Source organism: Martes martes, assembly GCF_963455335.1.
Source record: "Martes martes genome assembly, chromosome: 16".
Lineage (NCBI taxonomy): Eukaryota > Metazoa > Chordata > Mammalia > Carnivora > Mustelidae > Martes > Martes martes.
Window position 1 is genome coordinate 2,274,607 of NC_137904.1, and position 27,553 is coordinate 2,302,159.

A 27,553-nucleotide genomic window follows, 5' to 3' on the forward strand; every position below is an offset into this window, starting at 1 on the left:
TCGCAGAACAGACCATTTTCCAGCGGAGGGAAGGGGGGGAAATATTCATGGGAGACTTTTGCTGAGGACGAAAGCACGGTCCAAACTAGAATAAAAGCGGCCTGTATTCCACCTCGGTTCTTTAGACTTAAATCTCAGGGCGGGAGGGAGCAGAGCGGGCAGGCGGCGGGGTAAAACACGTTCCCCTCCCCCGCGTCCCTTCTAAAGGTCGCCCAACCAGGGAGCCGGGGAGGGCCGACCAACGACTCCGGCGCGCGCTCCGTGCAGGCCGGCGCAGGCGACCCCGTAGCGCAAGGGAGGGCGGGAAAGGAAGGGGCGGGGATGTAGGGGCGAGTCTATAAAGGGCGTCATTCGGCCAGTTCGCTCCTCAGAAGCGCCGAGAGCGCGGCCGGGACGGTTGGAGAAGAAGGCGGCTCCCGGAAGGGGGAGAGACAAACTGCCGTAACCTCTGCCGTTCAGGAGCCCGGTTACTTATTTATTCGTTACCCCTTTTCTCCTTCCTCCCCCCGAAACCTTTTCCTTCCCCCCCTTTCTTTTTTTTCCTTTTTGGGAGACGAAAAATCTCCGGAAAGGGGGAGGAGAGCTCCTTTCGCTCCTTTTTCACTTCCCCGCCTCCTTCCCTCCCCCACCTCTCCCTCCTCCGGCTTTTTCCTCCTAACTCGGGGAGGTCCTTCCCGGCGGCCGCCCCGACGGGGTCTGAGCACCTAGGCGGAGGCGGCGCAGGGTTTTTGTAGAGAGGTTTGCGCCTGCGCAGCGCGCCGGCCTCCGCGATGCACGGGGGCGGCCCCCCCTCCGGGGACAGCGCATGCCCGCTGCGCACCATCAAGCGAGTGCAGTTCGGAGTCCTCAGTCCGGATGAACTGGTAAGCGGCCGTGCCCTCTGCTCCCTGCCGCGGCGCGGGCGGGGCCCGACGGTGGCCGCCAGGGGGACGGGCCGCCGGAGCCGAGTGTCGCGAGGGTGAGCGAGCTCGGCGCTGTGTCCGGGACGGGGGCCGGGCCGCCGCCATCGGCGCCCCGACTCCGAACGACAGTTGGTCAGCCCCGGGGTGGGGTGGGGTGGCGGGGCGCTGTGCAAGTTCGGATGCGAAGCGGGACCCCACATCTCTATTGCCCCGCCGCCTTCCACCGCTATTCACTGAGCGCCCGCTGTGTGATAGACGCGACAGACACGGAGGTTGCAGAACCCGACGAGACGCAGGAGGACCCTGCCTCCCACGGGCAGTGTCCGTGGGGGGGGGGCGGGGGAGGCCGACAGTCAACATACAAATAAAGGAGCAAACCAGACAGCTGAGTTCTTGGCTAGTGCTTTGGATGGCGGGAAGGGGAGTTACCGAGGAGTGAGGCTCCTGTGGGCCGGCTGTTGTCAGGGTGCGGGAAGCCCCCTCTGATCCCAGACCGAGAGCTTGTCAGACGGAGGAGACAGCAGGTGCAAAGGGCCCGAGGGAGCCATGTACTAACTTGGTGTGTCCCAGGGGCGGGAAGAAGTGCCAGTGCGACTGGGGTTTAGAAGGGTGAGGAGAGTTAGCAAAATGGGCTGGAGAGACGTGAGAGTGGGCGGGCCTGGTGGGATGTTGTAAGTCATAGTAAGGAACCTGAGTTTAATTTCATTTTGAAGAGGAAGCCTTTGGAGAATTGTAAGCCGGAGAGTGACCTCAAGTTTACGTTAAAAGCAAAACAAAACTAGTAGTGCTTTGGTTGCCCTCTGAAAAGCTGATTGTGGGGGAGGGCTAAGGAGGAGGGCGGGAGAGATCAGGGCGGAGGGGGTTTTGGGGGAGAGCTGCTGTTGACTCCCACTCCTTTGTGGAGTGAGCTGGCTGGAGCCAGGTGGCTGGAGACCCTTTTGCTGTAGGACAAGGCATAGCCGCTTGAGAGTTACGAGCCTCCTGAGCTCACATCATACCAAAGCATAAATTCCAGGTGTAGTTAAGCTTTAAATCCAAAAAGTGAAACTGCAGAGCTCCAGCGCAATAGAGAAGGCTTGTGGGGGCTGATTCCAGGGGCAGAACCCCTTCGTGGTAATGAATGAATGAATTAGCGGTAAATTTTGAGTGCCTACCATGTGGCCAGGCACTGAGTGAAGCGTTTTTTCCTTTAAGATTTTAAGTAATCTCTGCACCATAGCAAGGGCCCGAACTCACAGCGCGGAGATCAGGAGTCACATGCCCCTCCGGCCGAGCCAGTCAGAAGCCCTAGCATTTTGTATACAAGGGAGAACAGGGCACATTTCACTGTGTAAAAATAAGAGTCACTTGTCTTTTTCAGGGGCACCATGGACGGCTAAGAGACAGATTGGGAAACGATATTTGCACTGTGATAGTCAGGGTTAGGTTTCTTGATACACAGGGAACAGTTACAAATCAGTAGGAAAAGCACACACCTAGACAAACAGATAAGGGATACAAATCAGCAGCTCCCGGAAGTTACAAACGGCCAATAAGAAAATACTAATAAAGACACGCAAATTAAAGTTTTTTCCTTTATCTGATTTTTCTCTACTGGCCAAAGTATTGGGAAATAGGCATGCTTAACATATGGTTGATAGCAGGATAAACTGTCAACAGCCTTTTTGGAGGACAGTCTGACAGTTCTGTCCGTCATTTGATGTTTGTTCTTTGGTCCAGCATTACCACTTCTGAAATTTTGTCCTTAAAGAAAAAGCTCTGAATTTCTCCTCTCGAGCATGCCCTCCCCTGGGTCTTGCCTGGTTTAGCAAACACACAGTGGCCATACCATTCCCCCGCTAACTCAGGCCAGACACCGAAAAGGCATCTTTGCTACTTCTTCTCACAACTTCCCCTTGGTCCATCTGTCAGTCTGTCAGCTCTGCCTTCCAAACGTGCCTGGAATCCGGCCATTTATGACCACGTCCATCTGGACCACCATGTCCCAGCCCACCATCCTCTTTCCCATGGGTACTGCTCTAGCCCTAGCCCTTATCTGTTCCTTCCACAGTTCGCAGAGCTGCTAGAGAGCCCTTTTTTTATCGTGTCTCCCCTGCATGGAATCCTCTCAGAGGATCCACACTGCTTACTCGGAGCTGTAGTGAGGTCCTGGCTAATCTGGCCCCGCCTGCCTCTCCAGCTCTTTACCAACCAAACTCCTCATTGGGTCTTTAAGCCCACGACCTGCCTGTTCTTCCAACACCGAGAGTTCGGTCCTGCCTCAAGGACTTTATTACTCCCTGTTCCTGGTGCTTAGCACAGCATTGCCCAGACCTACCCAGGCTTACTCCTTTCTGTCCTATCATTAGCACGGCTGTCCTGACCACCCTGTTTAAATAGCATCACCCCTGCATCCTGTAACCCCTGGTCTTTATTTTAAGTAATCTCTACACCATGCGTGGGTTCCAGCTTACAACCCCAGGATCAAGAGTTGATGCTCGGGGCGCCTGGGCCGCTCCATGGTTGAGCATCTGCCTTCAGCTCAGGTCATGGTCCCAGGGTCCTGGGATCGAGCCCCACATCAGGCTCCTGCTCAGCAGGGAGCCTGCTTCTCCCTCTCCCACTCCCCCTGCTTGTGTTCCCTCTCTTGCTCTCTCTCTCTGTCAAATAAATTAAAAATCATTATAAAAAAAGAAAAAGTTGCGTGCTCTTCTGACTGAGCCCATGGGGAGACCTCTGACCCCGGTCTTGACTTTATTTTAGTGCGTAGTCTGGCATTCTCTGAAAGGATCTGTTTTTCTGTTTCTTGCTCTCAGGAGAACATAAATTTCACGAGGGACCCTATGCTCACCTCTGTGTAATTTCAGGATTTCAAAGTGTGCCTGGTACATAATCATGGTGTAATGAGAATGAGTTAAATTAGTGAGTGAAGGAAGTAATTGGAAAGGACACAAAGGTATATGTAGAAGGGTTTTCATCACAACGTTGTTTGGATATGATACTGTTGGAAGTTGTAAATTGCCTCCGTATTTACTGATAGAGGAGTTCTGTGGAGTTACCTCGGGGTGTGCTCTTAGACTAGAACAGATCTTCCCAACAGGCTAAGTCCCCTGTTCCCAGACCGTGCTGTGCCGCCGCAGCAGGCTCTCAGGCCCAGTGAAAGATTTTAAATTTCCAAGAGAAGTACAAGATGAGCTGCGGTCCGCTGTCCTGGAAACTGGGAGTTCCTGATAGTTCCCTTTCGACATTAGGTGGCGCCAAATCTCTTTCAGTGACGTCATTATCTCGGGGAAGCTGGGTCTTTAGCAGTTCCCAAACACGGGCCAAAAAAATCAGGGTGGTGCTGTCCCATCGGATTCTAAGATCTGCTAGGTTGTTCCGGCCCGACAGGTGTCGGAAGTGTCATTGTGGTTATTTGGGAAATAAAAGCGATATTTCTTTAATATGTTGAAATCTCTATTTGTTTTATTTTATTTTATTTTATTTTATTTATTTGACAGAAATCAAAGCTAGGCAGAGAGGCATGCAGAGAGAGAGGAGGAAGCAGGCTCCCCGCAGAGCAGAGAGCCCGATGCTGGGCTCGATCCCAGGACCCTGGGATCATGACCTGAGCTGAAGGCAGAGGCCTTAACCCACTGAGCCACCCAGGCGCCCCTGAAATCTCTGTTTATGCGTGTTTTTGGAGATGGCTACGAAGTGGTAGGGGACATAGATATTTGTTAAGTCGTCTGGCCCTGGACCCCGGGAGTGCTGGCAAAGTTGCTGACGCACTTGAGCCCCCAAGGGCCCTGTGAACCGAAGTGCAGGGATCTGAGAAGGAAGTTGCCAGGATGCAGAGTGAGGCCGTGTTCTTGGAAGAGTGAGAACGTGTCTGCATTTTACAAACCCGGGGCTGGCTGTTCACAAAACAGAGGCCATCTCTGGTGGGGGCGCTGGGGGGGGGGCCCTTTAATTTCTCCCTGTGGCATTCGCAGCTGGGACAGTGCTCCTATGTCTGAGGGAAGAGCAGATCACTCCGCTGGGCGTAGTGGGGTGGCTAAGGAGCCTCTTCTGGTACAGGCAGTGTTTAAGAGCGTTTAAGAGTTGTGTGTTCTAGAAGTCGTGGGGAGGGTGTGTGTCAAGTCCTGAGGGCTCTTGAATTTGCTGCAAGACAGAGCTGTGGTCTCTCCGCCAAAGTGCGGTTTGGATGTTGGTTTGGATGTTGCGGTTTGGATGTTCCGGAGTCCTGAGGGGGAGGGAGCGGGGAGGGTCCCGCGCTCAGGCTCTGTGCAGAGCTGCTAGGAAGTCAGCAGAGCAGGGAGCCGGCCACGCTGGAAGAAGTTGGCTCCTGTTCATTACAGCAATTGTCAATCGTGAAGAGCACCAGATTATTTATTTATACCCCAGTTTACTCCAAGAAGAATTTAGAACATTCTATACCCTTCTAGATGTGCGGTATGTTGGCGGACCAGAAGCTTATTCTTGTCTTCAAGTTATTTATAATCGGTGGGGCGGGGGGGTGGCTGGGGGTCTCTGTCCCTTAAGCGACTGCCTTCGGCTCAGGTCATGTTCCTAGGGTTGTGGGATTAAGTCCCTCGTTGGGCTCCTTGTTCAGCAGGGAGCCTGCTTCACCCTCTTCCTGCTGCTCCCCGTGCCTGCACCGTGCCCCCCTCTCTCTCTCTCTAACAAATAAATAAATCTTTAAAAAAAAAGGGGGGGGATTAAGGGTGGGATTTCCTGCACACGGTGCAAGTGTTTACTGGCGCGGTGCTAGGTGCTGATAGAAAGCGAACGAAGCCTTGATCCTTGCCCTCGAGGCTTGCAGTCCAGTGGGAGAGACAGCCGAGTAAACAGGAACGGCTGGTGGGGTCGAGAGCCCTGCTGGCGTGTGGGGTGGGACAGGGCTCCATCCCGGGACCCTGGGTCGTGCCCTGCGCCGAAGGCAGACGCTTATCTGAGCCACCCCGGGTGCCCTTAAGATTTTATTCTTCAGTAATCTCTACGCCCAGAGTGGGGCTTGGACTCGGGACTCCAAGGTCAAGTCACACGCTCCTCCCCTGAGCCAGCCAGGTGCCCCTAAAGAGAAAGAATATTTGCGGGGAATCTGTGGCAGGCGTCTGTCCTGTGGCCTCGGGCAGCCCCTGGGAGCAGCCGCCCCTCAGGACCCTAGCCCTTGTCAGACGACACTGGGCGCCGAACCCCTCTCACACCGGTAGCGAGAGGAAGGGTTGGGGGCTAACGTGGTTTGTATGTAATCCGAAGTGACAGTTTGTTACCTTGTGGTAGGGAGAGAGTCCAGAACCTTCCAGGACAGCCCCTGGCCCCATCTTGATGCCTGGAAGCAGAAGAGTCCTTAGCAGGTGGGTGGCTTGGTGGGCACGGCCTTGCGGCAGGGCGAGGTGCGGAGCTCTGAGCGTGATTTCCCTCCGCTCCCTCGCCGGTGACCTTCCTGGCAGCCGGAGTCAGGCTTGCTTCTGCCCTCCTGTGCCCGTCAAGGGGAGCGAAGGCTTTACTGTGTCTCAGGAGACGCAGCGCCGCTGGGGCGCCGGCTGTGTGGACTGTCACCCCGGCCTGCCTTCCTGCGGCTTCGTCAGGTCGTCTAGGTGAGCGCGTTCGGAACTTCCCGCATCGAGAGAGCATCTGGTTTCTGCTCCGCAGTGGCCACTCTGATCCGTTACGGGGGCACTGCCGGCCTGGCTGGCTGGGCACAGCCGTCTGTCTTTTCTCCAGGCTCTCTGAAGGCGCTTCCCGGCAGCCGGGGGCCTTGGCAGTTGAGTTCAGTCTAACAGACAGTTTGCCAGGAGCCGTGGGACCCGGGAGGACAGAGAGAGGCCGGCGCCGGGAGATGCTGGTACTCTCCGGGGAGGCAGTGGTGGAGGATTAGGGAAGCGCAGGGGCCTCCCGAAACGCTTTCCGGAAGGAGCGGGGCCTGAGCTGAGTCTTTAAACAGCAGTTGGCCTTGGGGAAGGGCGTGTGGACGAGCTAAGAGCAGGTATGAGGACCCGGTGACGCAGGACCGCAGGGGACTCCGTTCCTAAGGTGGAAAAAGAAAGGAACGTGGAAACATCCTGAAACCCTCTCGTGAGCTGTCCTGTCCAGCGCAGGAGGGTGTGAAGACTGGATTCCCCGTTAGAAGGAGAGCCCAGCTGTGCGGGAAGGCCCGGCCTGAGGCAGTGGCTGGAGGCCTGGAGAAGAGGCCGAGGCTCCGAGGCTGGTGGGAGGCGCAGACCACCCGTGCCAGGTGCTGGGGGCAAGATGGGATCAGGGCAGGTGTTTTCCTGAGCACCTGCCTCGCCCTGGGCTTAAGCAGGTCCACGACGTAACATGGTCCCGCGTGACAGAGCCGGGATGGCGAACCAGAGGCCTCCGGCTCCAGCCCACGCCCCAGTAACCGGTCTGTCTGTTAGAGAGAGCGAGCGCAAGGAGGGGTGCGGGAGAGGGAGAAGCAGAGCCCCTGCTGAGCTCCATCCCAGGACCTGCAGATGATGACCTGAGCTGAAAGCAGACGCTCAACTGACTGAGCCCCCCAGGCGCCTCTTGATTCAGTAGGTAGTTTGATACGTGAATCCGGAGTTTCGGAGAAAGGGGAGGCCTGTAGGCGGAGATCAGGGTGTCACCGGGGTAGAGGGAGCGCTGCGGACGGTAGGCCCGCTGCCTCGAGGATGTGGGTGAGCAGAAACCCAGGGGCAGAGCGGAGTTCGAGGGGCAGCGGGAAGGAGACGAAGGTGGGAGGGCAGCAGGGGCTCCCATGCAGGTGCAGGTGGTCCCCCACGTCCAGGAGGACGAGCTCGGGGTGGGGCGGTGTGCCGGGCAGGGCGCCGCTCCTTGGTCTTTCGGGCCTGCTTTCAGGGCTGCGGCGCCGGCGGGGGGGGGGGCACAGATCACTGCGGGGGGCCGGCAGGGGCTCCTTTCCCTTTGCCCCCTGTGATGCCGTGGAAGCAGTGCACAGCGATCCTGGCTCTGCCGCTTTCTAGTTGCCTGTCCTTGGGCCTCTGGTGTCGTCATCTGTGAGATGCGGACAGCGATGTGTGTTTTACCAGTTAGCCGTGCGGAGCAGACGAGTCCCCTAGTGCTGCGATGGGCCCCAGAAGGCGAGTCCCAGGGAGGCGAGCATTGTGTCCGCGCTGCAGCTCGGAGCAGCGGGACAGATGTGTGTTGGGCCCGGACAGGGTTGGGTTTGAGTCCTCCTGGCCCCCGGAGGTGGAGGTCTTGGACAAGTCAGTTGACGCAGCCTCGGGCTCCTCCTGTCCGAGCGACAGGACCTCCTTCCTAGAAGGTGAGCGGGTCGGCGTAGGGAAACAAGCCGCACAGAGGATGGTTGGCCTGGCACGAGGGGACACGCGGGGCGAAGCTTTTATTAAGTTCAAGTTCGTCCCTCTGGAAGTTTAGTAGGTCAGACCCAGCTAATGTCAAAGTCCTTGGCTCTCGGTGTGCGAGAACTAAGGCTTTCTCATCCCACCTCTCAGGCCAGACCTGCTTCTGAGCTCCGTCACCTGCCCCAGCCCCAGCCTCCCTCCCCCAGGGGGTCCTTCAAGTCTGACGCCCCACCTTTCTCAGGATTCCACCTTCGGTTCTGCCTCTCTCCTGGGGCACCCTTCTGCTCCAGCACCTGCCCCCCCATCTTGTCCCAGGATCTCCATCTGAGCAAGGATGGGTTCAGGCTGCTGGGCCCTTGGGAAGGAGGAGGTGACGAGGACAGGGGCGAGCAGTGGCGGGCTTCAGGAGCTGCAACTAGGGGCCAGGCGTGACTTGGCAGGCTGCAGCACTGTCCCCTGCCAGGGACGGGTTTGGGGCTTGATTTCAGCTTTGGGGAAGAAGCAAGGCATTGCCTTTTTTTTTTTTTTTTTTTAACCCCTCCTTGAAACAACTTATTTTGGGGGGGCTGATAAATCCTATAGATGTCAGCGATCTGGCATTGAACCAGAGGGGTGTGGGGTTTGAGTCCGGGAGATTGGCGGCTTATATGGAGGCCAGGGTCGGCTGCACGCAATCTTGAGCACCCTCTCCCACCTGGACAGAGACCAGGACCCCCGATACTCGGCGCTGGCACCCCCAGAAGCACAGACCCACTCGTGCGCCCTTCTCCTTTGAGGCCTTTGTATGTGAAGGCTGGAAACCAGGAATCCTATGTAGTTGTTACTGGGTTTTTTTGTGTGTTTTTTTTTTTCTGTAGAAACGAATGTCTGTGACAGAGGGCGGTATCAAATACCCCGAGACCACAGAGGGAGGCCGCCCCAAGCTTGGGGGGCTGATGGACCCGAGGCAGGGGGTGATCGAGCGGACCGGCCGCTGCCAGACCTGTGCAGGTGCGTGCTGGGGGCTGGCATGGGGTTCCCACGGGAGGGCGGGAGGCTCGGGTCCTTGACCACCAGGCCCAGGGGCGGGGACCCCTGGGGACCTCTGAGGTGCCAGCCAGGACGAGGGTGTGAGGTGTGTGTCCCCGCAGGAAATATGACAGAGTGTCCCGGCCACTTCGGGCACATCGAGCTGGCCAAGCCTGTGTTCCACGTGGGCTTCCTGGTGAAGACGATGAAGGTGCTGCGCTGCGTCTGCTTCTTCTGCTCCAAGCTGCTCGTGGACTCCGTGAGTGGGGTTGGGCCCTGGCCTGGGGGAGGGGTCGCTCCGTGGGGGCACCGAGGCACGGCCCGGCCGACCCTGCTCTTCTCTGTCCCCAGAACAACCCAAAGATCAAGGACATCCTGGCCAAGTCCAAGGGGCAGCCCAAGAAGCGGCTGACGCACGTGTACGACCTGTGCAAGGGCAAGAACATCTGCGAGGGCGGCGAGGAGATGGACAACAAGTTCGGGGTGGAGCAGCAGGAGGGCGACGAGGATCTGACCAAAGAGAAGGTAGCGGCTGGCGGGACCGCCGGCCCCGGGGGGAGGCTGGCAGAGGGCCGGCGGGGTCTCCGCGCTCACGGCCCCCTCTGTCCCCGGCAGGGCCACGGTGGCTGCGGGCGGTACCAGCCCCGGATCCGGCGCTCGGGCCTGGAGCTGTACGCGGAGTGGAAGCACGTCAACGAGGACTCCCAGGAGAAGAAGATCCTGCTGAGTCCGGAGCGAGTGCACGAGATCTTCAAGCGCATCTCGGACGAGGAGTGCTTCGTGCTGGGCATGGAGCCCCGCTACGCACGGCCCGAGTGGATGATCGTCACCGTGCTGCCCGTGCCCCCGCTGTCCGTGCGGCCCGCCGTGGTGATGCAGGGCTCCGCCCGCAACCAGGTCAGCGGCTCCCGGACCACGCCTCTCCGCGGGGTGGCGGGCTGCCCGAGTCCAGGGAGCTCCCGGGCTGTGGGCGGACGCAGGCAGGAGCCCCGGGGTGGAGCGCGGGGGCCCAGGGGACCGAGCCGCCTGCCGGCCGCGTGCCGTCGCACGAGGCCCGGGGTGCGGTTGGAGATCACGGCAGTGCTTCCGTGTGTGGGAGGTGAGCGGCTGGGCCCGCGGGGCGGTGACCGTGCGGTCCTCCGGCCGCAGGATGACCTGACACATAAGCTGGCGGACATCGTGAAGATCAACAACCAGCTGCGGCGCAATGAGCAGAACGGCGCGGCGGCGCACGTCATCGCCGAGGATGTGAAGCTCCTGCAGTTCCACGTGGCCACCATGGTGGACAACGAGCTGCCCGGCCTGCCCCGCGTGAGTCCCCGCACCGCCCGCCCTGCGCCCGAGCGGGAGGCGGCGGGGGGAGCCCGGGCTGACCGTGCGGTGCGCCCACCCCGTCTCCTCACAGGCCATGCAGAAGTCGGGGCGCCCCCTCAAGTCCTTGAAGCAGCGGCTGAAGGGCAAGGAGGGCCGGGTCCGAGGGAACCTCATGGGCAAGCGAGTGGACTTCTCGGCGCGCACCGTCATCACCCCCGACCCCAACCTCTCCATCGACCAAGTGGGCGTGCCTCGCTCCATCGCCGCCAACATGACCTTCGCGGAGATTGTCACACCCTTCAACATAGACAGGTGGGCTTGGCCTCCGGCTGGGGCAGGGATGCAGGTGGGGGGAGGGGGCAAAGGGGCATGGTGGGGACACATGCGGGGAGCTGGGAGCCCGGGGCAGAGAGCGCTTCCGCTGGGGTCTGGGCTGCGGGCGGCAACGGCTTCGGGGAGCTCTGTGCTCAGCGCACCTCCGCCCTCTGCAGACTCCAGGAGCTGGTGCGCAGGGGAAACAGCCAGTACCCGGGGGCCAAGTACATCATCCGGGACAACGGCGACCGCATCGACCTGCGTTTCCACCCCAAGCCCAGTGACCTTCACTTGCAGACCGGCTACAAGGCACGTGGCAGGCCGGGGCCTCTCTCCCTGCCCCCAGCAGGAAGCTCTCTGGACCAGGGCCCCTCGGAGGCTGTCCTGTTCCCTAGGGTCCAGGCCTGGGGCGTCTCTGAAAGACCCCTGCTGTCCTCAGCGATCTGTGGTGGCTGGGGCGGGGAACGCGCTGGCCCGGGTGCGGCACCCTGCGTGTATATGGCCAGTCAGGGAGGAGCGGAGCAGAAGCCTTCGCGGGCGGAGTGTCTGGGAACCCCCCCCCACCCCCGCGCCAGAGTCCCTTGAGGCTGGGGGATGTTGTGCTTTATCCTGTGGCATCTGGCCCAGAGGGCCAGTCGCTACGGGTTCCACGTGAAGGTGCTCCTTTCCGTCGTCTCTTTCCGCCTGCAGGGCGTTTCCGGCCCACGGCCTTTGCTCGTGGCAAGCCCCTCCTCTGAGTCTCTGCTTGCTTCCCTAGGTGGAGCGGCACATGTGCGACGGAGACATCGTCATCTTCAACCGCCAGCCGACGCTGCACAAAATGTCCATGATGGGGCATCGGGTCCGCATCCTCCCCTGGTCTACTTTTCGCTTAAATCTGAGGTCCGTCCCCTGGCCGTGGGCGGCGGGTGGGGCCAAGCGGCTGCCTGACGCTTCCCTGTGGCGGGTCCGAGCCCGGCTTCTCTCGGTCACTGCAGCGTGACAACTCCTTACAACGCGGACTTCGACGGGGATGAGATGAACTTGCACCTGCCCCAGTCTCTGGAGACGCGGGCAGAGATCCAGGAGCTGGCCATGGTGCCGCGCATGATCGTCACCCCGCAGAGCAATCGGCCCGTCATGGGCATCGTGCAGGACACGCTCACGGCGGTGCGCAAATTCACCAAGAGGGACGTCTTTCTGGAACGGGTACGTGCTCCTAGGGAGGGGCCCCAGCTCGGACAGGCGCTGTGATCGGGGTGGCGAGGGGATGCTGGGGAGGAAGAGCTGGGATGTGTGTGTTGACCTGTGTGCCAGGAGGGAGAGGGGAGGCGGTTAGGAAGGTCAGGGGCCAGAAAGGGTCTGTGGCTTTAGCGCCCAATTCAGCTTTTTATTTTATTTTGTTTTTTCCCCATCTAATTTCTTAAGATATGTAATTTCAGCTACTGTTAGGAAGCAAAGGTGAAGGGAAACAGATAATTTGGTTACCGTTTTACTTGTTTTTTTTTCCTTTGGTCTTTTTTTTTTTTTTTTTTTTAGGATTTTATTTATTTATCTGACAGAGATCACCAGTAGCCAGAGAGGCAGGCAGAGTCAGAGAGGGAAGCAGGCTCCCCGCTGAGCAGAGAGCCCGGTGTTGGGCTCTATCTCAGGACCCTGAGATCGTGACCAGAGCCGAAGGCAGAGGCTTCACCCACTGAGCACCCCAGGCACTCCAGTCGTTTTATAATTATTAAAAGTAGCTTATGTTTATCGTTCAAGAGAAGAGAGAGGCAGAGTCTCATGGTTATAATGAATTTGTCATTAAAAGTTTGGGAAACCCTCTCCCTGGCGTCTGCCTCCCCAGTGCGCGCTCCCCTGCGGGCTTGCGACCTTCCCCGGCGTGGCCCCGGGGCTGAAAGTTGCCCTTGCGTGTCCTGGTGCAGGGGGAGGTGATGAACCTGCTGATGTTCCTGTCCACGTGGGACGGGAAGGTGCCACAGCCAGCCATCCTGAAGCCACGGCCGCTGTGGACGGGCAAACAGATCTTCTCCCTCATCATCCCTGGCCACATCAACTGTATCCGCACCCACAGCACCCATCCCGATGACGAGGACAGCGGTCCTTACAAACACATCTCTCCCGGGGACACCAAGGTGGGACCCGGCCTCCGCCCGGGTAGGGGCAGGATTTGGACAGGGGTGCCACCACGGGGGTGGGGGCAGGATTTGGACAGGGGCGCCACCGCGGGGGCCTCGAATGGGGTGCTTTGTGCGCAGGTGGTGGTGGAGAACGGGGAGCTGATCATGGGCATCCTGTGTAAGAAGTCTCTGGGCACGTCGGCCGGCTCGCTGGTGCACATCTCTTACCTGGAGATGGGCCACGACGTCACTCGCCTCTTCTACTCCAACATTCAGACCGTCATCAACAACTGGCTGCTGATCGAGGGTGAGCGGAGGGCTCCGGCGAGCCCGCTCCTGGAGTCCTGACTGCCTCTTCCGTTCTTCCATCCTTTGCTTTCCTGCCTGGATTTGGGGTCCCACCGCCAAGTGTCTTGGCTGTGATTCCATTCCAGGTTTTGGGGGGAGCGTAAGGAGGGTGTTGGTGATGCCGCTCCGTATCCCTAGGTCACACCATTGGCATTGGGGACTCCATTGCCGACTCCAAGACCTACCAGGACATCCAGAACACTATTAAGAAGGCCAAGCAGGATGTGATTGAGGTGAGTAGGAAGGCTGGCCGAGACCCAGTGACAGTCGCTCCCACACTTGGAGGGGACGTCAGTGACAGCCGGGTGGGTGTGAGGGGAGGAGGAACAGAGCCCACGCTGAGCCCTGCCGCCTCCCTCGCACCCAGGTCATCGAGAAGGCTCACAACAACGAGCTGGAGCCCACCCCCGGGAACACCCTGCGACAGACCTTTGAGAACCAGGTGAACCGCATCCTCAACGACGCCCGAGACAAGACCGGCTCCTCTGCCCAGAAGTCCCTGTCTGAGTACAACAACTTCAAGTCCATGGTGGTGTCTGGGGCCAAAGGTTCCAAGATCAACATCTCCCAGGTGGGGAGCCTCGTCCTTCCAGATGCGGGCCGTGGGTGGGGAAGGTGGGACGGGGCAGCATGCTGGGAGCGCGGGCTCCTTGAGCAGAGGGAGTCAGGTGCATCCCCCCTCGTTCCCCAGGTCATTGCCGTCGTCGGACAGCAGAACGTGGAAGGGAAACGGATCCCGTTTGGGTTCAAGCACAGGACCTTGCCTCACTTCATCAAGGACGACTACGGGCCCGAGAGCCGCGGCTTCGTGGAGAACTCCTACTTGGCCGGCCTCACGCCCACCGAGTTCTTCTTCCACGCCATGGGGGGTCGCGAGGGGCTCATCGACACGGCCGTCAAGACTGCTGAGACTGGTGAGGCCTTCTGGCCTGCACTGCTGCCGGGGGGGGCCGGGGGGGGAGAGGAGTTCCTGGGCCCGGGATTTTGTCTCTCCTGGAAAGAGTAGCAGCTGGAGCCCCGGAGCTGGGGAGGCGGCCCGAGGGACACGCACGGCCCCCTGCAGCGCTCCCTGGCAGGGACAGGGCCCAAGGTCTCTGGCGACTTGTCCCCTGGGGGCTGGTTCCCGGGGGCCTCCTCTAGGCCCTGCCTCCAGCTGGTGGTGGGTGCAGCGTTCATGGAGGGGCCATGGGGGCCGGGGTCTGCTGTCTCTTGTGAGGGTTGGTGGGTGGCGGCGTCGGCGCCCTCTACACACGGGCCCATACCCCTCCCCCCGCACAGGGTACATCCAGCGGCGGCTCATCAAGTCCATGGAGTCGGTGATGGTGAAGTACGACGCCACGGTGCGCAACTCCATCAACCAGGTGGTGCAGCTGCGCTACGGCGAGGACGGCTTGGCCGGCGAGAGTGTCGAGTTCCAGAACCTGGCCACCCTGAAGCCGTCGCACAAGGCTTTTGAGAAGAAGTGAGGAGGCTGCGGCGGGCGGGTCCTGACCCTGGGGCTCTTGGCTGGCCTCCTAGGACACCCCTCCCTGCGTGCAGAGACGCTGCCTGCCCAGCGTGTGCCTTGCGGCCACCTGCCCTCTTAGGGCCCTTTGTCACTCCTGGTGACGGCAGGTGCACATTGGGGGCCGACATAAGACCCGCCCCGCCCGGTGCCCAATGGTGTCCGAGCAAGCTCAGGTGGCCTTGCCCCAGCTCGGGTCCTGCTGGCAGTCCTAGGGCCTAGACCTTGAATTTCTCTGCCCCGGACGCTTGCCCCAAAGCCCCGTTCTGCAGGCCTTGCGGCTCGGAGCCTCGTGGTGCTCCTTGCAGGGATCGGGCCTGGGCCCACCTGCCCCTGACCCCTCCTGCCGCCGGCAGGTTCCGCTTCGACTACACGAACGAGAGGGCGCTGCGGCGCACCCTGCAGGAGGACCTGGTGAAGGACGTGCTGAGCAACGCACACATCCAGAACGAGCTGGAGCGGGAGTTCGAGCGCATGCGCGAGGACCGGGAGGTGCTCAGGGTCATCTTCCCAACCGGCGACAGCAAGGTGCGAGAGGCGGGAAGGCAGGGCCGGGGCGCCACTGCCCTTGTGCGGCCGTGCCCCGCTCGTGACACCCCCGGCCGCCCCCCTTCAGGTGGTGCTGCCCTGTAACCTGCTGCGCATGATCTGGAACGCTCAGAAAATCTTCCACATCAACCCCCGTCTGCCGTCCGACCTGCACCCCATCAAGGTCGTAGAGGGTGAGTAGCGGCCCGGAGACCGGAGACCCCTGGGCCGGGCTGCGGGACCGGAGTGAGCCGGGCCACGGTCTACCCTCTCTTGACCTCCGTTGGCCCCCAGGAGTCAAGGAGTTGAGCAAGAAGCTGGTGATCGTGAATGGGGACGACCCCCTGAGCCGGCAGGCGCAGGAGAACGCCACGCTCCTCTTCAACATCCACCTGCGCTCCACTCTCTGCTCCCGCCGCATGGCCGAGGAGTTCCGGCTCAGCGGGGAGGCCTTCGACTGGCTGCTCGGGGAGATCGAGTCCAAGTTCAACCAAGCCATCGTAAGTGGTGGTCTCAGCCCAGCCTTGCTTTCCTCTCCTCTGACCTGTGCACTCAGCTGGGCTCTGAGCACAGCCTGCCTTCGCCCACCAGTGCCTGGGTGTGGTTCTCGGTCGCTGAGGGTCTGTGCTCTGCCGAGTCCCGTGTGGGGGGCTTTGTGCCTCCTTCCCTGGCGGGCTGTTTCCATGTCGCAGACGCAGACATTGGGCCTTGGACAGATGGGTGACGACTCCAGGACGGGCAGTCGTACCGGAAAGAAGCCACGTGGCTGAGATGGGAAATGGGAGGGTCGTTCTTTCTTTTCTGAAAGTGCCTGGTGTGTGCGGAATTCCGGTTTAGGTGGAGGTAAGGGACTGGGGGAGTGAGCAGGAAAGAGATTCAGACATACTGGGATATACCGTCACTGTCTCTAAGGGAGGTTTTTACAGGGCAGTGGGAAGATAGAAATGTCTTACAGGCATGGCTCTGAGTACGTGCGTGGTAATCCGGTTTTATAAATCAAATAGTTAAAACGCATCAGGAAACACCATAGAACGTGATTGAAAGAAGGAAGGCTTAAGTGAGCAGAAGGACATCGGGTGTTCGCGGATTACAAGATTTGTGCTGCTAAATGGCGATAATCCCCAAAGTGATCTACAGACCGGGCACTGTCCCTGTCAGAGCCCACCTGCCTTTTTTGCAGAGATGTATAAGCTGATTCTAAAATGTATAGGGAATTGCAGAGGATTCAGAGTAGCCAGACAGTTTGGAAAAAGAACAAGATTGGAAGACTCCCACCTCCCGATTTCAGATATCCCCGTAGAGCTGCGCGTCTCCGGATCGCGCGGTGCTCACCTGAGGATGTAGGGACGGGTGCACGGAACTCGAGTTGACGGCTTGCAAGTTAAACCCTCACGTTTACAGTTGTTTTTTTGGGTTTTTTTAGATTTTATTTATTTATTTGACAGATGAAGACAGCAAGAGAGGGAACACAAGCAGGGGGAGTGGGAGAGGGAGAAGCAGGCTTCCCACTGAGCAGGGAGCCCGATGCGAGGCTCGATCCCAGGACCCTGGCATCATGACCTGAGCCGAAGGCAGACGCTCAATGACTGAGCCACCCAGGCGCCCCTCCAGTTGTTAAATTTATGACGAGAGTGCCAAGTCCTTGCACGGGAGAAAATAAGTCTTTGCAACAAATGATGTTGGGGGCCTCACTGGGTTCTTCAGCCCATTAATCCAACTCTTGGTTTCAGCTCAGGTCATGGTCTCAGGGGTTGTGAGATCAAGCCCCATGTCAGGCTCTGCATTCAGCTCGGGGGGTTGGGGGCTCTGCTTGGGATTCTCTTATCCTGCCCTCTCCCACGCGTGCTCCGTTTCTCTCTCTTTCAAATAAATAAACTTTAAAAAATAATAGTGCCGGGACAGCTAGCCATGCAGGTGCAAAATGTTGAAGTTGGATCCCTACCTCACGCTGTGTAGAAAAATTGCTTCAAAATAAGTTGAAGATCTACATATAAGAGCTCAAGCTGTAAAAAGTTCTAGAAGGAAACGTGGGGTAAATTTTCATGATCTTTGATTAGACAGCAGAGTCTTTGGTTTGACACGGAAAGCATCCGGCTAAAGAGCACAAAACAAGACAGATGGGGCTTCAGCCAAATGAAAATCCTGTGCTGAGGACACTGGCAAGAGAGTGAGAAGACGACCCAGAACCAGGGGAAAGCTTTGCACATCCCACGTGAAGAATACGTAAAGGACTGCTGCGAGTTAGCAACAAAGAGAGAGCTAAAGCCTTAGGTCGACACCTTCCCGCAAAGAACATATGAAAGTGACCAGTAAACGCACGAGAAGAGGTGGTCAGCGTCATGAGCTGCCCAGGAAATGCAGCTGCAGCCCAGTGAGCCACCACCTCATGCCTCTTGAGTTAGGATGGAAAGAGGCTGTGCGCGAGGCATAGAGCCGTGGGAATTCTCCTGGGCCGCTGCTGCAGGTGGTGCAGCCACTGCGGGGCCACTGGGGGGTCACAGCCCGCTGCTCCTCGGCTGAGTAGACACAGGTACCGTTTGAACCGGCAGATCCACTTCTAGGAACATACCCAAGACTGGACAGCGTGTGCACAAAAACGCAGCACACAGACGATCGTGGCCCCGTTGTTCATAACAGCCACACTGCGGAAACAGCCAGAACACCCATCCGCGGACGGGTAAGCAGGACTGCCGGCACCGTACAGAGGAGCGCTCTGTGGTCGGAGCAGCGAGGTGCCGAGCCGGAAGACGGCGATGAGCCTTCGGTTGCCGCCTGCGCTGGCCGTGTGCACTAGGACTCTCTCTCGTGTGAAGGTTAGAGCTGATGGCGTGTGGTCGTGACCTCAGTGAACAGAAACTTCGGGGAGCGCCCCACTTGGAGCACTGACGCGACCCAGTGTTCAGCCCATGACTTGAGCACGCTCTAGAAGTTAGGGTCTCAGGTGGCCCAGGGCCGCCCCCTGGGCGTGTGGAGCGGAAGGTGAGGAGGAAGGGGCGCGAGAATCCCGACTCGCTGTGTCGGGCTCCTCTCCTGTCCCAGCACCCGTGTCGCCGTCCTGACTGCCGCTCGTCGTCCCTCGCCGGAAGGGAGGTGCTCGCTCTCTCTGATGCCAGTTTTTCTTGCTCCGTAGGCCCATCCTGGGGAGATGGTGGGCGCCCTGGCCGCACAGTCCCTTGGGGAACCTGCCACCCAGATGACCTTGAACACCTTTCACTATGCCGGCGTGTCTGCCAAGAACGTGACCCTGGGTGTGCCCCGTCTCAAGGAGCTCATCAACATCTCCAAGAAGCCGAAGACGCCTTCGCTCACTGTCTTCCTGCTGGGCCAGTCCGCTCGAGACGCTGAGAGGGCCAAGGTAGGGGCTGGGTGGCTCGGCTTCTGGCGGGAGCCGGAGGGGGAGCGCTCTCACCCTTGAACGCCTCATCTCTGCAGGGAGGGCTCGCAGAAGCCTCCAGAGCCCCCTACATGCCTGTGTCCCCACCGCCTCTTGTTCCCAGGACATTCTGTGCCGTCTGGAGCATACGACACTGAGGAAGGTGACCGCCAACACGGCCATCTACTACGACCCCAACCCCCAGAGCACGGTGGTGGCAGAGGATCAGGAATGGGTGAATGTCTACTATGAGATGCCTGACTTTGACGTGGCCCGCATCTCCCCCTGGCTTTTGCGGGTGGAGCTGGACCGGAAGCACATGACCGACCGGAAGCTGACCATGGAGCAGATTGCCGAGAAGATCAACGCGGGTAAGGCCGGGAGGGCGGGCGCAGCTCAGAGTCTGCCCGGGCTCCGCATCTGTCGCGGCACCGCCTGCTGGTCCCCAGTGAGCCTCCCCCACCCTCCGCCTTCATGGGGCCTGCTCCGTGTTAAGCTTTCTTCTAGAGGGTTCTGGGAGGGGCAGGGGAAGCTGGAAGAGCGCCATCGGGGAGAGTCCTGCGGCCGCCGCCCTTCTCACAGCCCCTCCTCCGCACCAGGTTTCGGCGACGACTTGAACTGCATCTTTAACGACGACAACGCCGAGAAGCTGGTGCTGCGCATCCGGATCATGAACAGCGACGAGAACAAGATGCAAGAGGTGAGGAGACCGGGGGGCAGCGGGACGGTGCCGGGCAGCCTGTCTGGTGACCAGAGGCGTGAAAGCGGCGTGGAAGCCGGCCGGGATTTCCGAAACTCGTAGCAGCAAAAATGTTGGAAAGCCGAGGTAGCAGCTGTGTGGCCCCGACAGGTGGCGTTGAAGCAGGGAAGGCCCTGGGCTGTCCCTCCGCGAGGGTCCCTCAAAAGGGCAGAGGGCAGGGCTAGTGCGTCTTGCGGAAGGCGGGTGACAGCAGGTGCCGCGGGCCCGGAGAGGGCACCGGAGCGGTGGCTTCAGTCCTGGGCACGGCTCCCGGCTGCCTGGGGCACGAACACGCGCTGAACGGTGGGAGAGGAGATCCAGGGGTCGTGATGGGTCTCGGCGGGAGGAGAGGACGGCTGCCCACGGGAGCCCTTTGCTGCCCAGGTGGCGGCCACCGCGAGCTGGGAGGGGCCGCAGGCACCAGCAGGGCCCTTGGAGCGCCCCGGCTCTGGAAAGCCTGTCGGGAAGGCGGGCTGCGGGAGCCTTCCCTGGGTCTCTCAGGATCACGAAAACTGGCTAAAAAGTAATGTCAGGGGGACCACGGAGGGCAGAGTTTGGGGCCTGATGTGCCTCTCAGGCTCCCGGGGCGGCTGTGGTCCGGGGTAAGCGTGGGAACAGAGGAGGAGAGGTCCAGGACCGGGTCCTCGCTCTCGCTGCAGGAGGAGGAGGTGGTGGACAAGATGGACGACGACGTTTTCCTGCGCTGCATTGAGTCCAACATGTTGACCGACATGACCCTGCAGGGCATTGAGCAGATCAGCAAGGTTAGCGCGCGCCCCGCCCCCGCCCCCGCCCCCTCTCTGCCGCCCCCTCTCCCCGCCGCTCACGCCCTCCCCTGCAGGTGTACATGCACCTGCCGCAGACGGACAACAAGAAGAAGATCATCATCACGGAGGACGGGGAGTTCAAGGCCCTGCAGGAGTGGATCCTGGAGACGGACGGCGTGAGCCTGATGCGCGTGCTGAGTGAGAAGGACGTGGACCCCGTGCGCACCACGTCCAACGACATCGTGGAGATCTTCACGGTGAGCCCCCGACGCGCCGCTGCCCCGCTCTCTTTCCGGGATCCCGGGGTGTCCGACAGGAAGCGGCCCCCACCTTCTCTCTGGGCGTTCGCTCGCTCAAGTTTGTCCAAAGCTGAGTCCCGCGTTGAGTGCGGGCGGCTGCGACCCCTGACTGTCCCTCCGCGGGTCCGGGTGGCAGGAGGAGCTGGGGGAGAGCAGAGCTGCTCAGTCTTGTCCCTTCACTCCCCCCCTCGCCGTGCCAGGTGCTGGGCATTGAAGCCGTGCGGAAGGCTCTGGAGCGGGAGCTGTACCACGTTATCTCCTTTGACGGTTCCTACGTCAATTACCGCCACTTGGCTCTGCTGTGTGACACCATGACCTGTCGCGGCCACCTGATGGCCATCACCCGACATGGGGTCAACCGCCAGGATACCGGACCTCTCATGAAATGCTCCTTTGAGGAAACGGTAACGACGGAGCAGCGGGGGGCGGATGGAGAGGGGGCGGGGAGCGCTGTAGGAAGACGGGTTGCGCCAGAGTGACCTGGGCAGCGGCCCCTCGGAGCACGGGGTGCGGCGCTGTCTCACGGGCCCCCCGTCGGCCGGTGGTGCAGGTGGACGTGCTGATGGAGGCCGCCGCGCACGGAGAAAGCGACCCCATGAAGGGGGTGTCGGAGAACATCATGCTGGGCCAGCTCGCCCCGGCCGGCACCGGTTGCTTCGACCTCCTGCTCGACGCCGAGAAGTGCAAGTACGGCATGGAGATCCCCACCAACATCCCCGGCTTGGGGGCCGCCGGACGTGAGTAGTTGGGCCCCCGCTGCCCAGACCTGGCGGGGTGGGGGGGGAGGCCGGTCCCCGGGCGCGGTGCTCAGGACTCCCCCTGCTTCTCCCCAGCCACTGGCATGTTCTTCGGCTCGGCGCCCAGCCCCATGGGAGGGATTTCTCCAGCCATGACACCCTGGAACCAGGGCGCAACCCCGGCCTACGGCGCCTGGTCCCCCAGTGTCGGTGAGTGACCCGGCCCGCGAGGAAGGGCCTCTGTCTGGGTTGTCAGAGGCGGGTGGGCTGCGGGGCTGAGGTGGCGCCCCGTCGGGGAGCTCTGGGGACGCCGCTGGGCTCCAGCTCTGGTTTGAACTCCTCTTGCACTTCGCAGGGAGTGGAATGACCCCGGGGGCAGCCGGCTTCTCCCCCAGCGCCGCCTCCGACGCCAGCGGCTTCAGCCCCGGCTACTCGCCCGCCTGGTCTCCCACGCCGGGCTCCCCGGGCTCGCCCGGCCCCTCCAGCCCGTACATCCCCTCGCCAGGTGAGCTGTCCTTGTCAGTCGGGGCCAAGTTCTTTCCCCCCCAATCATTCCTTCGGGGTGACTTTCCGTCCCTAAACTCCTGGCTTTTTTCTCCCACAGGTGGTGCTATGTCTCCCAGCTACTCCCCGACATCACCCGCCTATGAGCCTCGCTCCCCTGGAGGCTATACGCCTCAGAGTCCCTCTTACTCCCCGACCTCACCTTCCTACTCCCCCACCTCTCCATCCTACTCTCCAACCAGTCCCAACTACAGCCCCACGTCACCCAGCTACTCCCCGACCTCGCCTAGCTACTCCCCGACCTCACCCAGCTACTCCCCAACTTCTCCTAGCTACTCCCCAACCTCTCCCAGCTACTCTCCAACTTCCCCGAGCTACTCTCCCACGTCTCCCAGCTACTCCCCGACCTCTCCCAGCTACTCCCCGACCTCTCCCAGCTACTCCCCAACCTCTCCCAGCTACTCGCCCACCTCTCCCAGCTACTCGCCTACGTCCCCGAGCTACTCTCCCACGTCCCCAAGCTACTCTCCCACGTCCCCAAGCTACTCGCCAACATCCCCAAGCTACTCGCCAACCAGCCCTAACTATTCTCCAACCAGTCCCAATTACACCCCGACGTCTCCCAGCTACAGTCCGACGTCACCGAGCTACTCCCCGACTAGTCCCAACTACACACCCACGAGTCCGAACTACAGCCCAACCTCTCCAAGTTACTCTCCAACTTCACCCAGCTACTCCCCGACCTCGCCAAGCTACTCCCCGTCAAGCCCACGATACACACCACAGTCTCCGACCTATACCCCGAGCTCCCCCAGCTACAGCCCCAGCTCCCCCAGCTACAGCCCGACCTCGCCGAAGTACACCCCCACCAGCCCCTCGTACAGCCCCAGCTCCCCAGAGTACACCCCGACCTCTCCCAAGTACTCACCTACCAGCCCGAAGTACTCGCCCACCTCCCCCAAGTACTCACCCACCAGCCCTACCTACTCGCCCACCACCCCAAAGTACTCCCCCACATCTCCTACTTACTCGCCAACCTCTCCAGTCTATACCCCGACCTCCCCCAAGTACTCGCCCACCAGCCCCACCTACTCGCCCACCTCCCCCAAGTACTCACCGACCAGCCCCACCTACTCGCCCACCTCGCCCAAAGGCTCTACCTACTCACCCACTTCCCCGGGCTACTCGCCCACCAGCCCCACCTACAGCCTCACCAGTCCGGCCATCAGCCCGGACGACAGCGATGAGGAGAACTGAGGGCGCGTGGGGCGCGGGGCAGCCCGAGCGGTGCCCTCGTGGGGCACAGGCCCCCGGCCCGCCTCCCTTGTACATAGCGCCTGTGACAAAGTTCTTGTTGACGTTCTGGTCCCGTTTCCGCTGGGGCTTCTTGTCTTGTTCTCCACCTGTGCTGACTCAGAACCCACTCTCCTGGCTCTGGGGGTCTCCTTCCCGCCCCACCCGCCCCAGGCCTGTCCCCACATCGAGGCTCCCTCCTTGCCTGTGGCTTGATTGGGGGTAGAGGGGATTTTAACTTCATAGGGGTAGTTCCTGCTGTGGGTCGTTCTAGCTGATCCTCGGGAAGAACAAAGCTAAAGCTGCCTTTTGTCTGTTATTTTATTTTTTGAAGTTTAAATAAAGTTTACTAATTTTGGCCAAAAGTGCGTCACACGGGGTGTGTCATTGTGGGCAGTACACCTGGGCCGCCACCTGCCTGGGCCACTCCCTGTCACCAAGAGGCAGGCAACCCAGAGCTGACGGCTCCTTATTCTCTGGACAAGCACCTACCACGGGCCATGTGCTGCTTTCTGCCAGCGTTCTGGTCCCCCAGGGGTGGCCCTTGCCCTCTGTTAAGGCACTGTTGGACGTAACAGCTCTTTAACCTTTTATTACCGTGATTTGGAAAAGTCCAGAAAGGTCCACGTGCCGCAGGGGCGGAAGCGTCCCTGTCCTCCACACCACCACCAGGAGGCACATTTTCTTCCGGTATTTCTCCTGCGCGTTTCTCAAGTCCCTTCTAACCAGTTTTTGTTTTGGCCTCAAACCAACAGTGAGAAGGTTCTGGATCCTGTAATAGGTTTGAAAGTGACCATGAAAGGATTCAGGGATAATTTATTACTTTTGGCCACTCCATATTTTCTTTCGTTAGTTTCCTGTTAACGTGTGTATCAGCTTCTTCCATTCCCTGCTACGTATTTCTGCTTTACTTCGGATGTTTTAAATTAATTTTTTTTAATCAGAATATTTTAGAGAACAGTATAGAATGTTAAGCCCAAGATCTAACTTGATCACTGAGGTTACAGGTTATAGATGCCATTTTGCCGTATTGAACCCCAATCTTAAATTGTTTCAAAAGAAATGACTTGTTCTTATAAGAAGGTTATATGTTTGTTATAAAAGATCCAAGCACCGCAGAAAGAAAGAAACATCAAGTCTTCCCAAATCCCACCACCGAGAAGCGAGCACCACCGTGGTGAACGGAATCCCAGGCATTTCCTGCGTCGATCACAGAGTGATAGAAGGTTAGAAATTGTTGAAGGGGAATGGGATTGCTTGAGTTCGGGCCGTGACGATACCATGGACTGCCTTACAAACAGCCAGTATTTCTCACCACTCTGGAGGCTGCGGCGGGATCCAAGGTCAAGGCCACTGGCTTCTTGGTTCACAGATGGCCGTCTTCTCCTGAGTCCTCAGAGGGCAGAAGGGGTGAGGGAGCTCTCTGGGCTCCTCTCAGGGCATTGATCCGGATCATGAGGGCTCCACGCCCTAAGCCCCTCCCCAGAGCCCCACCTCTAGACACTGTCACACTAGGGACTAGTTGCCAGCCATGGGAATTTGGGGGGGAGACAAACATTAAGTCCATAGCTTGTGCTACATAATAAATTTGATAATTTTTTAAGGAGAAAAAAATTAAGTGAAGTCACCCATCTGCCAAATGTCAAATGGCTCCTTCTCCGTGAGCAGCATTCCTGACAGGTCCCTCCACGTTAGCGTACGTTAGGAAAACAAAACGAATAAAGCAAAAGCAAAATCAGACCCATAGATACCGAGAACAAAATGATGATGGAGGCGGGGAGGGGAGGTCCAGGCTTCCCCTAATGGAACGCGTAGGACCTGGGGATGAAAGGCACGGCACAGGGATTAGAGCCAGTGGGATCCTGGTGGCCTCCCCAGGTGACAGGTGGCGGCCGCACAGGGGTGAGCACAGCGGCACGTGTCAGTCATCCACTTGCTACGTCACACACCTCACACCGGCGTGACATTGCGTGTCAACTGTGCTTTGATAAATACATCATAAAACTATCGCAGTTGGTAATGTTGGGTTATTTTTTAAAACATTAAAAGTTCAGGGGCCGCTGGGTGGCTCAGTGGGTAACGCATCTGCCTTCGGCTCAGGTCATGATCTCAGTGCCTTTCAGAATGTTATTTAATGTACTGGAACTTCATATTAATGAAATCATAGCGTGTGACCTTTGTGACCTGCTGCTTTTAGTCAACATTGTTTTAGAGATTCGTCCTGCTGAGGTTTTTAGCTACTCGTTCTTTTTTACCTTCTACACTGTTCAGATTGTAGACTTCATCCTCGGGCCGCCCGGCCGGCTCGGTCAGGGGAGGCTGCGACTCCGGAGCTCGGGATTGTGAGTTCGAGCCCCACGCGGGGTGTGGAGGTGACTTAAATAAATAAAACATTAAAAGAGAGAAATGCATCCCTATTCATTACTCTTTGCCAGTATCCTGCAGACGTTTATAGCTTGGGATCTCACATCTAGGTGAATGTTAATCCACTTAAAATTGACTTATCTGGTGGATAGAAGTGGCTTCATTGTTTTCCACATAAATAACCAGTGGTCCCAGCAAAATTGGTGAAGTGACTCATCCTGATCAAATGACATTCTTTACCAACGCGTTTTTGTAGGTACTTCCAAATGTTTCTCGATTCTTCTGTCCCTTTGGTCTATTTTCTCTTCCTCTGTTTTTTTGTTTGTTTGTTTTTTAAATTTTCTCTTCCCCTGTTACTACCACATTATTATTAAATATATATATATCTTTTTCAAAGCGTGCATGCAAGTGAGGAGTAGGGGCAGAGGGCGAGGGAGAGAATCTTAAATAGATTCCATGCCCCACGCAGAGCCTGACGCAGGGCTCTACCTCACCACTCTGAGATCACGATCTGAACCAAAATCAAGAGCCAGCCACTTGAACCGACCAAGTCACCCAGCTGCCCCTTAACCACATTACATTTAATTGCTATGCTTTTTAGTTAGATTTTGAACATCTGGTAAAGCACCGTTCCCCCACCCTTGTTCTCCAACAATGTTTTGGGTATTTGGGACGCTTTGTTCTTCCACGTAATATTGAGGTCTAGTCCATAATAATAACCCACCAAAGATTTGTGTTAAAGTTTCATTAAGTCCCTCCCCCCCTTTTTTTTAAAGATTCTATTTATTTGAGAGCGAGAACGAGCACTGGGGAGGGACATAGAGACGCAGACTCCCTGCTGAGCAGGGAGCCCGATGCAGGGCTCGAGCCCAGGACTGAGATCATGACCTGATCCACCGACTGAGCCGCCCAGGCGCCCCCTTGGCCCTCTTGGCGCCCCATCCTGTAAACCACGAGATCGGGGCCTGAGCCAAAACCAAGAACTGGATGCCCAACCCACTGAGCTACCCAGGGGTCCCTCTTGTCACTTCGAAACAATGAACTTCTGGCTTTGTTGATTTGAATTAATTGATTCTAATTAGTTAATATCTGTTCTAGGCTATATTGTTCCCTCCCTTTCTACTTTCTTTGGATTTATTCCACTATTTTCATGGCTTCACTAGCTTGGGCATGCTTTTTCGCTGTAAACATTGATGTTGTATTTTAAAGAAGTTAAGAGAAAAACAAGGGTCTTTCACATTTACCCAGTGCTGTGGCATTGCCCATGCCCTCTCCTTCCTCAAAGTCTGCGTTTCCTCCCGGTGTCCTCCCTTCAGCCCGAACAACTTCGTTCAAAATTTCTTACAGATCCAAGCTGCTGGCAACATGGGATCTTAGTTTTCTTTTGTCTGCAAATGTCCATTTCATTTTCATTACTCAAGGATATCCTCATTGGGTATTAGATTCTGGTGTGAGTTTTTTATTTTTATTTTAGCACTTTTTTTTTTCTGTTCTCCCATTCTTCCCCCCACCCCCAGCCTCCTTGATTTTACTGAAATGAGATCGGCGTAGAGCACAGTAGAAGTTTAAAGTGTACAGTATAGTGACCTGAGTTACATATATTGGGAAATGATCACCATCGTAAATTCCATCATCATCCATCATCTCACACAGATTTTTGAAATGTTTCTTTTCCCTAGTGATGAGAACTCTTAGGATTTACTCTTTTTTTTTTTTAAAGATTTTATTTTATTTATTTGACAGAGAGAGATCAGAAGTAAGCAGAGAGGCAGGCGGAGAGAGGGGGAAGCAGGCTCCACGCTGAGCAGAGAGCCTGATGCGGGGCTCGATCCCAGGACCCTGAGATCATGACCTGGGCCGAAGGCAGAGGCTTAACCCACTGAGCCACCCAGGCACCCCCTTACGATTTACTCTTAACAACTTCCCAGTACACGGTGCAGCAGTGTTAATGGTGGTCGTTTGTACATTATGGCCCCGTTGCTCGTCTGTCTTAGAGCTGGAAGTTAGTACCTTTCAACCATCGCCCTCCAGTCCCCCCATCCCTCCCCTCTGCCTCTGCCTCTCTTTTTCTATGAATTTTGTTTTTGGTTTGTTCGGATTTAACTATAAGTGAGGTCATACAGTATCGTTCTCTGTCTGACTTAGTCACTTAGCAGAATGCCCTCAAAATTCACTCAGATTGTTG

The 27,553-nt window shown here is 58.1% G+C and overlaps 1 protein-coding gene across 1 annotated transcript; it reads left to right on the top strand.

Annotated features, from left to right (window-relative positions):
- The first annotated feature begins 388 nt into the window (after positions 1-388).
- On the top strand, positions 389-23,369 carry POLR2A (RNA polymerase II subunit A). Its single transcript, XM_080825625.1, has 29 exons — positions 389-863; positions 9,034-9,166; positions 9,307-9,443; positions 9,536-9,709; positions 9,800-10,081; positions 10,334-10,495; positions 10,590-10,810; positions 10,990-11,122; positions 11,571-11,695; positions 11,791-12,001; positions 12,718-12,927; positions 13,051-13,219; positions 13,399-13,493; positions 13,628-13,831; positions 13,952-14,174; positions 14,539-14,722; positions 15,121-15,292; positions 15,381-15,486; positions 15,587-15,792; positions 18,423-18,647; positions 18,790-19,036; positions 19,265-19,365; positions 20,064-20,168; positions 20,246-20,428; positions 20,671-20,874; positions 21,021-21,207; positions 21,304-21,417; positions 21,563-21,712; positions 21,812-23,369. The coding sequence occupies exons 1-29, from the start codon at positions 771-773 to the stop codon at positions 22,966-22,968; spliced, it is 5,913 nt and encodes a 1,970-aa protein (XP_080681751.1). The 5' UTR covers positions 389-770; the 3' UTR covers positions 22,969-23,369.
- The last annotated feature ends 4,184 nt before the right edge of the window (positions 23,370-27,553 follow it).